The sequence below is a fragment of the Octodon degus genome, unplaced genomic scaffold, assembly GCF_000260255.1.
Source record: "Octodon degus isolate 3935 unplaced genomic scaffold, OctDeg1.0 scaffold00044, whole genome shotgun sequence".
NCBI lineage: Eukaryota > Metazoa > Chordata > Mammalia > Rodentia > Octodontidae > Octodon > Octodon degus.
The window spans coordinates 14,935,776-14,950,080 of NW_004524620.1; the positions used below are offsets into that span (position 1 = coordinate 14,935,776).

A 14,305-nucleotide genomic window follows, 5' to 3' on the forward strand; every position below is an offset into this window, starting at 1 on the left:
TTGTCTTACAGATGTTGAGTTATTTTTTTTCCTTCATCCTAGTTCTTTTTAAGAGATCTTTTCTTACCTTTTCACTAGCTGCAATGGTGTCTTCAAGGCCTGAAAGTCTATTTTCACTTTCATTGAAACGGCTTTGCCAGCTTGTGATTGAGATTTTAATTTCCTGTATATAACTTTGGATCTGCTTCATGCATTCTATTTCTTTCTTATATTGCTCATTCAAGGATTCCATCATTTTTCTATACTCTTTTTTTAATTAGTGTCATCTTTAGAAGTAATTAGTAATTCTTTGATTATAGTTATTTCTTTTTTTACTTCAGAAATTATTTCTGATCTGATTTCCTCTATACCTCTCTGCAGTTGTTTCTTTACTTCAGACGCTATTATTTCAGAGATTTCAGGTGTGTGATTCCCAGTTTCTTCTATGCTAGTGTCTGCTGCATTTGTTCTGGGTGGGCTCAGGGCCTGAGACTGCATTTTGTTTCTTTTGTGTAACACTGTCTTCTGACCTTTGCTGCAGAGCTTTGGTAGAGTTTTTACCTTAGCACTAGGCCTGGATCTACCAAGTTTAAACTGGTCCAGGTAAATGTGGCTTGGGTCTGGCTGCTGAGCTCCACTTCTTCCTGCTGCAGCCCTTGTAAGTGTACCCTCTGTGCCACTCTGGCAAGATGTTCTGCTCGTGGCTCTTTCCTTTAGCCTCTTTGCAGGGAGTTCTGCTTCAGGTTCTACATCGGGGCTATCTGATGGAGAAAGTTCCACTCACATGCCAGGCCTGCACATTGGCTACATTTCTCTTTTTAATAACTGCTGAGATAGTTATAGAATGATGTTTGGTCATAAAACACCTCCCAGAGGACACCTAAAAGACAAAGGAGTCAGTCATGTGATAATCTGGAAATGTGTAACACCAGAGAATCTCTCCTTTTTTAAAATGTATTTGGTACAGAGTCTCACTATGCAGGTCAGACTTGTACTGATCCTCCTGTTTTCAGCCTCCCCAGTGCTGGGATTACAGGTGTGCACCACTACCACTGGACTCATTTGCTGGCTTAGCACGCCCCGGGGACAGGGCCAGCACAGTATGTGGGACTAGGGATTGAACCTTGGTCCCTGTGCTTGCCAAAGCAGGTGCTTAGTCTGCTGAACTATCTCAGTGGCCTGATGATCTGAAAATGATATGTACCAGGTGAAAGGACCTGTAAGTTTGCTGGCCCCCAGATCGCAACTTTGAGGTTTTGAGAAATAGAAATATACTGTCTAGAAGTGTAACTTTAACTTCCAAAGACAAGGAGGGGGGGCCTGCCCTGTAGCTCAGTTCTTTAAGTGGCTGCTTCAACAAAGCAGTCAGGCTCCAGTTGCTTTGGTTCGATCCCCACAACACAAGACAGCCAGTCATGCCTTGAAGGCATTCCGAGCAAAAACAAAACAAAACAAAACAAAACAAAACAAAACAAAACAAAACAAAACACCAAAGACAAGGAGGGAGGCTGATAGAAATGAAGTCAGAGGGAATATGATTTTCATGGTCTGAATTTATGGAATTTTTATATGTATAATGAAAAGCCATTGAGTGGCCTTCGAAAGGGAATAGTAACATTCTGTCTCCTGGTGAGTGGGAAGTTTTCAGGAGTGGCCTTAATAGAAACCAATAAACTAGTCTTTATATTAGTATACATGAGAAAGAAAGACAGTGACACACAAGCAAGTAGCAGTGTAATGGAGGACAAGGATGGGTTTGGGATATAGTTTGAAAGTGGGGGCAGAATTTGCTAATGGCTTACATACAAGAAGATGGGAATTAAGAATGATGTCTAAGCTGAAACAACTGGACACCATGTTCTGATTTGGAGAAGATAAGAAGAGGATGGGGATCAAAAGTTTTCCTTTCACCATGTGAAATTCAACTGAAGTATAGCCTAAAGTTTATATAAAAATTAAGATGATTTTTTTTCTAAAACACTGTATTTACTTTAACCTATTGCTTTTTTTTTTTTTTTTTTAACTCATGTATGTACGTCTGTATGTATATATATGGTACAGGGCCTACATATGCAGCTTGGACTCATAGTGATCCTCTTATCTCAGCCTCCCCAGTGCTGGGATTACAGGTGTCCACCACCATACCCAGTCTCAGTGGCCTGCATGGCACGGGGCTGGCACGGCATGTGGTACTTGGGATCAAACCCAGGTCCTTGCACTTCCCAGGCAGGTGCTTAGACCGCCAAACTGTCTCCCTTGCCCCAAACTTTTCATCTCTTTTTATCTTTTTTTCAGCTTTGGAAGAATTTTTTGAATCACTTGTGAAGCAAGAAATGATGAATATGCCCCGGGGGATATATCATTCTGCCTTAAAAGGAGGTATCCGCACAGACCAAGGAAAGACCGTAGCAGGAGTCCCCAATTTTATTCTGAAGATGTATGAAACAAATAAACAACCAGGATTGAAACCTGGCCTTGCAGGTAAGAATAGTGTATAGTATGTTACAGGATTTTCGGTATGATTTAAATGTCACTTCGAAGTAGGTTGTAATAAATCATAGCAAGACCAGATAAATTACAAAAATAAATAATCATATTTAAAAGGCATCAGAAAACTGTAGAAAAAAGACAAATAGATAAATTAGGTAGGCTAAAATGGATAGGCTAAATTTCCTGACTGGGCTGAACATTTGAGACTTACTTTTTTCCCCTTTGGAGGATATTTACTGATTCAGATTGTAGGTTAGGATTAGGGTTTTTTCCCAAGCACATGCTGGGCCTGTTGGAAAAAACAGAAACCAGTAAAGATTTTAGTAACTGCATGGAACATACGAAAAGATGGTCAACTTCTTTAACATGAGAAAAATGTAAATTAAAGCTACAATAAAATATCATTACATTCCTACTCCATATTTGATAATTTGTACTCATGAATTCCACATCTTTTGATTCAACAAACCAAGCATTGCAAATAATTTTTTTTAAAGTGTTTGTATTAGACATGTACAGGCTTTGCTTGCCTCATCATTAATCCTTAAACAGTATAGATAGCAGTTGTTTAATGTCCTTTAGTTTACATTAACAATTATAAGTAGAGCAGAGATTATTTAAAGTATATGGGAGGATGTGAATAGATTATGTTCAAATATTGCATTATTTTAAATTAAGGGACACACGCATCTCTAGAGTGTATATTCCAGTATCCACAGGGATTACTGGAACAATCCCCCAGGGTTACCAGGAGACAAATTTGTTGGTGAGTAGGTGGAACAACCAGAACTTTTGTTGGCAATAACAGTTCATATACTGCTTTGGAAACTGATACTGAAGAAATTCATATCTATTGCTCAGTGGTTTTATTCTTAGGGATAAACCCAAATGCAGCCACAGAAACAATACTTATTAATATATATGAAAGCTTCTAATTACAAATAAATGATTCTCACAACAACTAGACTTAGTGAAGGAAATTAGTTATAAAAATAAAGCAGGCAAAGTGGTTACTGTGAGTTATGCTTCCCTTTTGATTGGCCTCAGGGGCCGGCTGCCTCTGGATATGTGCCGTGGGTGCAGGTAGGAGGGAGAGCTTGTCTACTGTGGATGTAAACTAAGGGACAACATGTTGTTGAGAATATATAAAGAATATAGGTCCAGAGATATAGCTCAGCGGCATTGTGCCCACCTGGCAAGTACAAAGTTCTGAGTTTGATATCCAGTACAAAACAAAAAGAATATGCAAAGAGTAATATGTGTATGTGCTTCTCTTTAAATATAATTAATATTAGGAAAAAAGCTTAATGGAATCTCTATAATCAGTAGTTTACAAAGATTAAAAGGCATTGCAAATTTGTTCATTTATTTATAAATGTTTATACTTACATTATTTACATGTAAGTTACTTACTAGTACATGATATATATATATATTTTTTAAAGATTTATTTATTTAGTGTGTGTGGCCAGCTCAGCCTACCAGGGGGTGGGGCTGGCTGGCATGTGGTGCTGGGGGATTGAACCGCGGTCTCTGTGTTTTGCTTAGCTTAGCTTGTTCTAAGTAGGTGCCTTAGACCACTGAGCCATCTCACCAGCCCCTAGTACATGATATTTTAAAACTAACTTTTTAAAAATACTTTGGATTGGACGAAGTTCCTTCCCATGGATACTCCTACCTGCCTCCTTTTTTAAATTTTTTTTTTCTTTTCAAAGTTTTATTGATAAACATATAGCAATGAGACAGTTTCAAATCAAATCGAAAGTACAGTTTCAACAAATAATACACTGCATATATTCTTCTTAGTGGTTAATTGCTGTACAAGATGCAGACTTGTGATCCTACTTACAAACACCATTAGAAAATCCTTTTTTAAATTTTGAGGCAGGTTTTTTTTTTTCCCCCCCTTTTAAAATATATTAGGTACAGGGTCTCACTATGCAGCTTGGACTCATAGTGATCCTCCTGTTTTCAGACTCCCCAGTGCTGGGATTACAGGTGAATACCACCATGCCCAATCTCAGTGGCCAGGTCAGCGTGTCTGGGGGCATGTAGTGCTGGAGATTGAATCCCAGTTCCTGTGCTTGCCTAAGCAGCCACTTAGTCCACCTGAGGCAGTTTTTGGTGAGTTACAAATTTGCACAAGCTAGGTTTGAATTTGCAGTCCTCTTGTCTTAACTTCCTAATGTTCTGGGGATATAGTCATGAGCCCATCATGCCTAGTTTAACTGTTAGCCTTATTTATTTATTTATTTATTTTCCTTAGCAATAGTCAAGTATTATAATTTGCTTAGCAAGTGATCTTATGAGATTATCTTTTCATTAGAGCTCTATCCAGATTATTTCTGTTAGGTTTCTCCATAATAAATGTCTGCTTAGATTTATTTTTTCAAAATAAAGGTGGTATGCTGTTTTGCTATGATGTTGCCATGTATCAGAGTAAAGATGGAAAACCACTTCATCGGTTAATGGCCAGTAGAGGGCGAAGTTTCAAGCAGATGTCCCTTGCTCTTGTACATGAGGTAGGTGCCTTTCCACTCTTCACAGCAGCCCCTTTTTTGTGTGTATTTTAGAGTTTCTCTTTATTGCTTTATCATAACTAATACAAGTTGCTTTTATTTTTTGAGACAGAATCTCCCTATGTAGTTCAGCTGGCCTCGGGCCGTGTAGCCCAGGTGATCACAGTGATCCAGTGGCTTTTGACTCCCAAGTGCTGGGACTGCCATCTGTGACCATGTTCACTATGAATTGCATTAAAAAAAAGTCTTTAAAGGTTACCAAATTAGCCAAGTGAATAGAATGCTAAAATATCTTGAGGTATTTTTGAAGAAACTGGCATATTTCTCTTCCTACGTAGCCTAAAGTATTAGGGGCTAAGTATCTACATATTTGGCTTATTTCCTCAATGCCTAACTTCCACTGGCTATATTAAGATTTTAATTATTACTTAAACAAAAGTACTATTAATTTTAATCCTTTGTAAGTAAGGCACTAATATTTATATTTTGTGAGTAGAATTATCAGTAAATAATAATGTATTTTAAAACTAAGGCATTGGTTTAGTATTTATTTTAGCTTTTTTTGTCCACCTACCTTTTAAAGATAGTTATTTGTTGTTGCTAGATGACTTGCATGAAATCTGATCAATGAAGGTTCTAGCAGAACCAGGGGAAAGAGGAAAGGTGAAAAGTACTTGAATGTGCCCCCCCCGAATGTATTTGGTACAGGGTCTGCAGGGTCTCACTATGTAGATCAAACTCATAGTGATGCTCCTGTTTGCAGCCTCCCAAGCACTGCCATTACAGGTGGATGCCACCACACCAGTCTCTATGCTGTCTCAGTGCACCCCGGGGGCGGGGCCGGCTCTGCACACTGAGGATTAAACCCTGGCTGCTGCGCTTTGCCTAAGCAGGTGCTTTAGTCTGCTGAGCTATCTGGCCAGATGGAAAAGTACTTGAGAAATGTGTATATTTTGTTGTTTTTTAAAAATTTTGTGGCACTCATTCAGGTTTGTAAGTGAAAATGTATGAATGAATAACAGAACAAAATATCACAGTTATACCAGTTGCCACCTGTGTAGTAAGGTACGATGGGGCCCACCTTTATTCTATACCACCTTTTTTCCTTTTCTGTAGTTAGAATTGAAATGGCATAAATAGTAGGGCTGTTTTGAGTAAAACATTGTCTTCATTCATCTAACCAGGAAAGGAAGATGTTTGAAGAATAGTATTTCTTTGGGAAGAAGAGAGATTAAATTTTATGAAACAGGAAAATGGGGGATATCTACATTAATTTTCCCTGGCATCTCATTAGTTAAAATAGAAAAGGGAGAGATTTGGTGCCTTTTTGTGTCTTTAAACTGTACAAAGTATCTGAGAACAAGCATAGTTTGAGGTCTTAAAAATGGTTTTAAAAGTCACCATCAGAACAGACTTGAGGGAAAGTGTGGTGAGGACTAGTGGAACATATCCTAGATAATGTATCAGAATTTATAAAGTGTACCCTAGATTTAGCAAAGAAAGTCCTTGGTTTAAAATTCTTGCAGCTGTAGGCCTAGAATTTCAAAGAGATGAGAAAATAAGATCATTATTTTTAGAGTCAACTAGAAGGCATATTGAACAGAATTCTGCCAAAGGCATTATATGGTTTTACTTCAGATTCTATCTGCTGCATATTTAAGTTCATCTGTGTTTTTAAAGAAAGGCAGAAAGGGAATTAGCCATATAGTTTCTTAAACTATGTAACAAAAACTAATACAAGTTTAAGAGCTGATTAATAAGAGTAACAATTGCAATAACATTTTACAATCAGCTTATGTACTTCTAAAATTATTGTACATATATGTGGTCCATGATTTCAGGTGTTTCAGCTTATGATTTTTTATTGTTAGGAATCAATTAAATTGTACAGGTGATCATGAAATATTAGGCGGTTTGATTTTCTTAAATCTGGTACCAGACCATAACTTCAAGTGTTAATGTCGAAAGGCGGTGCATAAATGTCTATTAACAAAACTGCCTACTAGTGGCAAACAGCACAAAACACTTATTTTCTTTTACAGCTACCTTTATAAATCATTGCTGATATATTCTCTTTCCCTTTCAGAGAATCACTTGTACAGATCAATGAGGTTAAAAACCAATTTAAAACAAAACAAAACAAAAATAGAACCTATTTACAAAACATGCAAAAGAATTGTATGTAAGATATTACTGCAGAATTACTTTAAAGAGAAATTTAAGGGAGGGACAGAATATACCTTACTTCTACAACTACAGGTCCTTTCTCCTACTTTCTGGAAGAAATACTTTTTTTAGGACATGGCTGTATAAAATCACATATGCTGCAAAGACAGAAACAAAGACGTTTGTAAATCCTTTATATTTCTGGCAGCTGAGACAATATATCTGAGCGCCGAGGTTACCTCTAGCAGCGAAACCAGAGTCAGCTATTAAGCAGCCAGAACGCAACAGTAATTAAACACATGACCATTTCTCTTGTAGCACATTCTTTGTTCTCTTCTTCTAGAAGTTGTAGATGTCTGTTTAGTTTGATTATCTGTTGTCTTAATGAAGCTGCATCTACAACAGTCATGTCATCCACTGTTCCTTCAATTGTTGTATCTACATTTGAAATGCCATACGCAGCATCGTTTCTGACCAGCTGTCCACTTTGGCGAACAGCATTTTCACTCATAGAGCGCTTTCCTTTTAGCCTGCCAACTGCACAGATTTCATCACTTTGAGGGGTTGGAGAAGGTCTTTCTAAGTGCAGACAAATCTAGCGGTCTCTCACTTAATGTAAGTACACGAGGTAGTGTTTTTAGTGCCGGAGGCTTTAAAGGAGTTCACTGAATAAGGTCAAGATGTTCTGGTCTTGAAAATGAAATGTCTTCATTATTTCCTGCCACAACAATCCTCTCTGGAACCTGTACTATCACACTAGCATTTAGAATCCTTCTTTGGAATCCTTGTTCCAGGTCAGCCTTTGGTAGTACAACTTCTAATTTTTCCGGGACCTTTATATGCTAACTAATACCTTCGGTGTATTCCATTTCATACTGAATTTGACTAATTTCTGCCATCTCAGCAGCAGTGGGAGAAGGAAATGCTGCCACACTAACCAAGTACTGCTTGTTGTCTGGCACTATCTGCTTCTGAGCTTTGTATTAATCCTTAACTTGCTTCCTGTGCATGGGCTGGACCTGGAGCCTCATCAGTCCCCCTGGGCCCCCTGGAATGTCCCTGACAGTGCTGCCTCCCACCAGTTCCCAGGGCGTTCTCAGAGGACATTGGCTAAGTGCCTAGGGAACCCCGAGCAAGGTACCCACAGAGCAGCCTGCAGCAGGATGGGACAGACCTTGTCTTATAATTTTGAAAAATATTTACGGTTGTATACAAGTGACATAGATTTGGTAGAAATAGTACTTTTAATTTGGATTTTTTTAATGGACTAGCAAAACACAGTATGATACTTGCTTTTGTTGCTTAGTTGTGGTATCAAACCTCCTTGTGACTGTGAAGGTGAACTGTCTGTAATGTAAGTCCTAGTGTTGTTAAATGAGTTCCATACACTAGATTCGTCATGGTTCATCAGGATACCATCTGATAGTCATAAGTGAGAAAACATCTGTGTATCCATTTAATCTTTGCATTAATGCTCTGAGATAGATCTTGTTAATTTAGTGAAGGCCATCAGATGCAAAGTAGAGGAGTCTGGAGATTGAACCTAGGAATGAGGCTCGAGAGCTATTAAAGTGCCTTTCACAATGGTCTTCCCTTTTTTGAGAGGGCTAGGTGCTGAGGCCCTCAGTGGCTGCCTAAAACCATGAATAGCATGGAACAGTAATACCCTTTCTATCGTAATTAAGTACTTTTCATGCAGTGTATCTTTAACTTTTGCAGTTTGAGACGTGACAGCAAAAGTAGCCAGATTTCCTTTTCCTTCTTTGCAATTTCATTGGTAGATTTGTTTTACTGTACAGTTTAGCAACCTTAGCATACAATTTTTTTTTTATTGTTGAGAACCTTCACCTTTCCACTTATGGCTTCTATTTGGCTTATCATAATTGCAAGTATCAGCCGGGGAGATGGCTCAGTAGAGTAAGCACTTCCCTGGCAAGCGCAAGGGCCTGAGTTCAACCCCTGATTCTGCAAATAAATAAATAAATAAATAAATAAATATTTTAAAATTCAGGGGTTTTTGCTAAGTCACTAAATGAGGGATCCTTGAGGTTTTCCCAGTTTTTTGGTTATGAATAAATCTGGTACTATAAACATTCTCATAAAAGTCTATGTGTGGACATCTGTTTTCATTTTTTAAAATAAATAATACCTACGAGTGAAATTGCTAGGCTGTGTGGTAAGTGCTACTTACGTTTATAAAAAGCATGAGGCAGCTGTTTTCCTGGTGGTTGTCTCATTTTCAGCACCCTCTGCAAAGCACAAGTGTTTTAGTTGCTCTGTCTTCTTGCCAGGGCTGGCTATGGTTAGGGTTTGAAATTGTGGCTATTCTTGTAGGTGGATAATTGCTTCCATTTGGGGTCTTATCAGTATTTTCCTTTTGGATATTTCTGAATGATTAATAATGTTGACCATCTTTTTTCAAAAATATGTATTTATGTATGTATGTATTTGGTACAGGATCATGCTAGGAAGCTCAGACTCCTAGTGAGCCTCTCATCTCAGCCTCCCCAGAGCTGGGATTACAGGTGTATGCTACCACACCCAGTTTTGGTGGCTGGCTTGGCGCAGGTCCAGCATGGCATGAGGTACTGGGGATTGAACCTGGGTCCTTGTGCTTGCCAGGCAGGTGCTTAGACCTTGAACTACCTGCCCAGTCCCTGATCATCCTTTTTTTTTTTTTTTTTTTGTTTTTTGTTTTTTGTATTTTAGGGAAGGGCCTACAGGGTCTCACTACTAGATTGGATTCATAATGATCTGCCTGTTTACAGCCTCCCAAGAGCTGGGATTACAGGCATGAGCCACCATGCCCAGTCTCAATTGCCTCTCAGTGTACCCTGGGGGTGGGGCCAGCAAGGCAGGCCCCGGGGATTGAACCCCTGGCCCCTGTGCCTGCTTGCAGGCGCTTTAATCCACTGAGCTATTTGGCCGGCCCTTGACCATTTTTTTTATTTATTAAAAATACATGTGTTTTGAGCACATTATTCTTTTGCTTAGAATAAGGTTTTCAAGGTTTATGTTGTAGCGTATATCAATACTTCTTTTTGTAAAGGCAGAATAATTTTTTTTTATATGGATATACCACAATTAGTTTATCAGTTAACCAGTGTATGGACAGTGTCCAAGTTACTCTTCTCTCCAAAATTAAAGGAGGAAAAGTTTATTTGGCTCGAGTGCATAGAAGTTTCCATCCGTTGTCAGCTGGCTCCAAAGCAGGTTGACATGGTAGAGGGGCATCACAGTGGAGAAATAGTCCGTGATAAGCAGGCAGATGGGAATAGATTAGCTCTCTTTCTGTCACTTATATTTTATGGAGGCTACCTGCTCTAGAGTGGGTGTAACACTTACACCCTTAAACCTAACCGGAACTATGTCAGATTTATCAGTGAACTGACTTACCATTCACACACCCTTGATCCCAGCACCACACATTCTAGACTCAGCCACCTCTGAAAGGCTCCTCCTATGACTTCATGGGGCTTGGGAAAATATCGAGACACAAGCCATACAAATAATTATTTTCTTGTAGAAGTTTTATATTTTTTTAAAAAATCATTTCTTTGTTTATTTATTTATTTGATACATGGTCTCGCTATGCAGCTCAGACTTGTAATCCTTTTGTGTCAGCCTCACCAGTGCTGGTATGAGCCACCATACCCAGTTTTGGGGCTGACACAGCAGGTCTGGGATTCTGGGGCCAGCACAGCACGTGGTACTGGGGATTGAACCCAAGTGCTTGCACTTGCCAGGCAGGTACTTAGATTGCTGAGCTCTCTCCCCAGCCCAGAAGTTTTACATTTTAAGGCTTGTATTTTACCCTGTGATCCATTTCCTAGTACCAAGGATTGCACTGAAGTACTCAACTACTGAGCTACACTTTAGCCCTTTCAAAAATTTAATTTTGGGAGGGTCTCGAGGCTGACCTTGAACTTGGGAGCTTCCTCTTTCAACTCCCCAGGTAGCTGGGATTACAGGCATCCACCACTGAACCTGACCCTATCTGGTTAGATGGTGTTGCAGTGGACTGTGGTGGGATTAATTTGTGACTGCTTGTTGGTAGTGTATACACACATAGTTTTCTACTGTGACCTTATTGAGCTCATTTAAAACTCTTATAGCCCTTCTGTAGATTATTTTTGTTTTATTATGTCATCTATGAATAAGGATGGTTTTCATTAATTACTTCATTTCTTTTTCAGTGTCTGACTGTGCTGTCTAGGGCATCTATTACAGTGTTGAATAGAACTGGTGAGAGTGGAGATTCTTGTCTCATTCACAGTATTAAGGAAAAGCATTTAGTATTTTACCATTGGATAGGATGTTAGGGAAGAGATTTTTTGGTAGATCATCATGTTAGGTTGAGAATATTTTCTTTAGTATTAAATTGCTGAGAATTTTCATCACAAATGGATGTTGAATTGTATCAAATCCCTTTTCTACATCTATTAAGATATTATGAATTATTTTGATTGATTTTCCAGTGCAGACCAACTCTTTATGCTTGGGATAAATGTTACTAGATCATACTCATCTAGCCTATTTATATACTGCTTCATTTCACTTGCTAATATTTTGTGAAGGATTTTTGCATCTGTTCTCATGAGAGATGCTGTTCTATAATTTTCTGGTAATATCTTTGCCTGGTTGTTATCAGGATAATACTCCCCTTTGTAAAATGGGTATTGTTCCCTTCTCTTTATTTCCTTTTTTTTTTTGTCAAGCCATGACTATTTAATTCAGATCACAAAACTTGAGATGCACACCTAACATATAACCTTCTTATATTATTTAACTGCAAATAAAGTTTCTTTTCAGGGCATCAGTGCAACTAAGTTGGAATTATCTAAATAAACTTCTAATGCCATTCTTTTTTTTTTTTTGGTCGGGGGGCAGAACTGGGGATTGAACTCAAGCCCTTGCGCTTGCCAGGCTCTAATGCCATTCTTAAAGTATTACAAATAGACTATATTGAAAATAAACTTGAGGGGCTGGTGAGATGGCTCAGTGGTCTAAAGCACCTACTTAGAACAAGCTTAGCAAAGCAAAGCGACCACGGTTCAATCCCCCAGCACCACATGCCAGCCAGCCCCTCCCCCTGTGGACTGAGCTGGCCACACACACACACACACACACACACACATACACACAAAATAAATAAAATTAAAAAAAATAAATAAAAACTACTCTGGCAACGATGTGATAGGGTAGGAAAAGCATAAGCCTTTGAGTCAGAGGAGCTCTTGTTTAATCTTGGCTCTTACAAATTCTGTTCTTTCCAAGTGGATGAGTTGCTTAGCTTACCTTTCTCTGTTTTCATTTTAGTATATTTACCTTTCTCTGTTTTTCATTAATGACTTTTAACATGTTTAACCTATCCATCTGAACAGTTCAGTTAAATGGCAGAAAAAAATTGTTACCTTATAGACATAACTTTAAACTACATAGTGATATGTACTTTTTTTTTTTTTACTAATCAGCCATCTTGAATCAGATTGATTTTACATATAATGCTCAAATAATAGTGACTCTTCTGAGCTTTCCAGGAATCTTAGTTAAGTTTGAAATGTCTTCCTGATACAGAATACTTTTGCTTTTCACTAATACAAATTTTGCCATATATGGGGCATATAAGATAAACAAATGGAAGACTTTAATCCTCCCTTCCCATCTTTGGAAATCTGACCATAACTACACTACTTAGAATCTGGATCCATTCTTGTGACTGCAGAGGGCTGATGACTAAATACTGGAGGAAAGCACCACCAGGAATAGGATGACAGGGTAGCTCTGAGCCATCTGAATATGCTTCTGCACAAAAGCATCCTGTAATCCCACAGCAGGAAATTATTTGTTGCAGACATGCTAGATATATACCTGTGGGCAGTAGCCACTGTTCCCAGGAATATGGGTGCAGCCGTGTGACTTGAAATTCCAGCAGCAGAGTCAGCATCTGTAACACTAGCAAACTGTCCCTGAGCATGCGGGAGACTCATCTAAAGAACCAAACTGTGCTAGGAGTAAATTCTTGACCAGGATTGAAAAGCAGTGACAGAAGACCCAAGGTAAAATCCATGGAGCTGAGTGCAAATTACGTAAGGGAACAAAATGCAGAAGTTACGTCACTGAAATCGTGCTGGACCATGAGGTTGACTAGGATTTGGGGGGCAATGACACAGATTGGCTTCTTGTCCAAAAATCACATGTCTCCCTCCTATCTCACACAACATAGGGTCAGAGAATTCATATATATTCCTAAGCATGTAATATGCATTCTCTTCTCTTTGCATTTGTATCTCAAATGAATGTTTTTTTCCTACCTTGTTTCAGTTTTCTCCTAACCATCAGCTTTCTCCAGTGGGAATTTCTGTACACTGTGTTAAAGAAATTACACATCATCATTTACATGAGATATAGTTTTGTACAGTTTAGATTGGGTTGCAACCTATGTTTATGGTTTGTCATGATTTAATTCCCACAGTAATTTTTGATGATACATAAAACATTGGGTTGTACTGAAGCGAGTGAAATAAAAAGCTAGTCTATGGTTTGGTTGTCTCAGAAAGTAGTTCCAAATACAATCTGAATCACAGAGGTTACAAAATATCTAGAGAGTAACATGTTACTAACATCATCACTGAGACTTCACAGGGCCCCAGTAGTTTGTAAAATCCCTATAATGTCTAAGGTACACTTCCCCATCTTTCCACATTTTCCATTGCATAAGAAAAGGGCTTTTCAAAAGAGGAGACTCTTATGCAGGTGTTAATATTTATTTTGTGTCTTCATAATAAAAACTCATTCATGGCATCTGATGTGTTCTTAAGAGGACTTTATATTTCATATTTTAGATAAACTGCATCTTCTCCAAAAATGGCATCCTGTATTTGGAAGTGAAAGCACAGGGTTGCCATTCCTTTCTAAATCTTTTCTTAGTTTATAAGAATTTTGGAGTAACTGTGTCTTCACAGTTCTTCCTGGTTTCCTGAACCTGAAGCTTAACTTTGCATTTTCAGTGCTATTTTCCTTGTGATATCTTCCCCAAATATTCTTCTTCATCTAGAGGGAACAGAATAGCAAGATTGTGAATAAAGTGCCTATTTTTCTCATTGCCTACCTGAAAGGAAACAGATCCTTGTAAGGTAGTTTTTTTTTTT

General features: G+C 38.4%; 1 protein-coding gene and 1 pseudogene across 6 annotated transcripts in view; one reads left to right on the forward strand and one right to left on the reverse strand.

Moving 5' to 3' along the window:
* Positions 1-14,305, forward strand: part of Focad (focadhesin) — a 379,256-nt gene that overhangs the window by 240,927 nt on the left and 124,024 nt on the right. For all 6 annotated transcript variants that reach the window (XM_004631729.2, XM_023715838.1, XM_023715836.1 and 3 more), the window contains 2 exons: positions 2,275-2,460; positions 4,870-4,991. In XM_004631729.2, the coding sequence (XP_004631786.1) occupies positions 2,275-2,460; positions 4,870-4,991 (308 nt within the window). The remainder of the gene's footprint in view (positions 1-2,274; positions 2,461-4,869; positions 4,992-14,305) is intronic.
* LOC105742248 lies at positions 7,396-8,086 on the reverse strand (annotated as a pseudogene).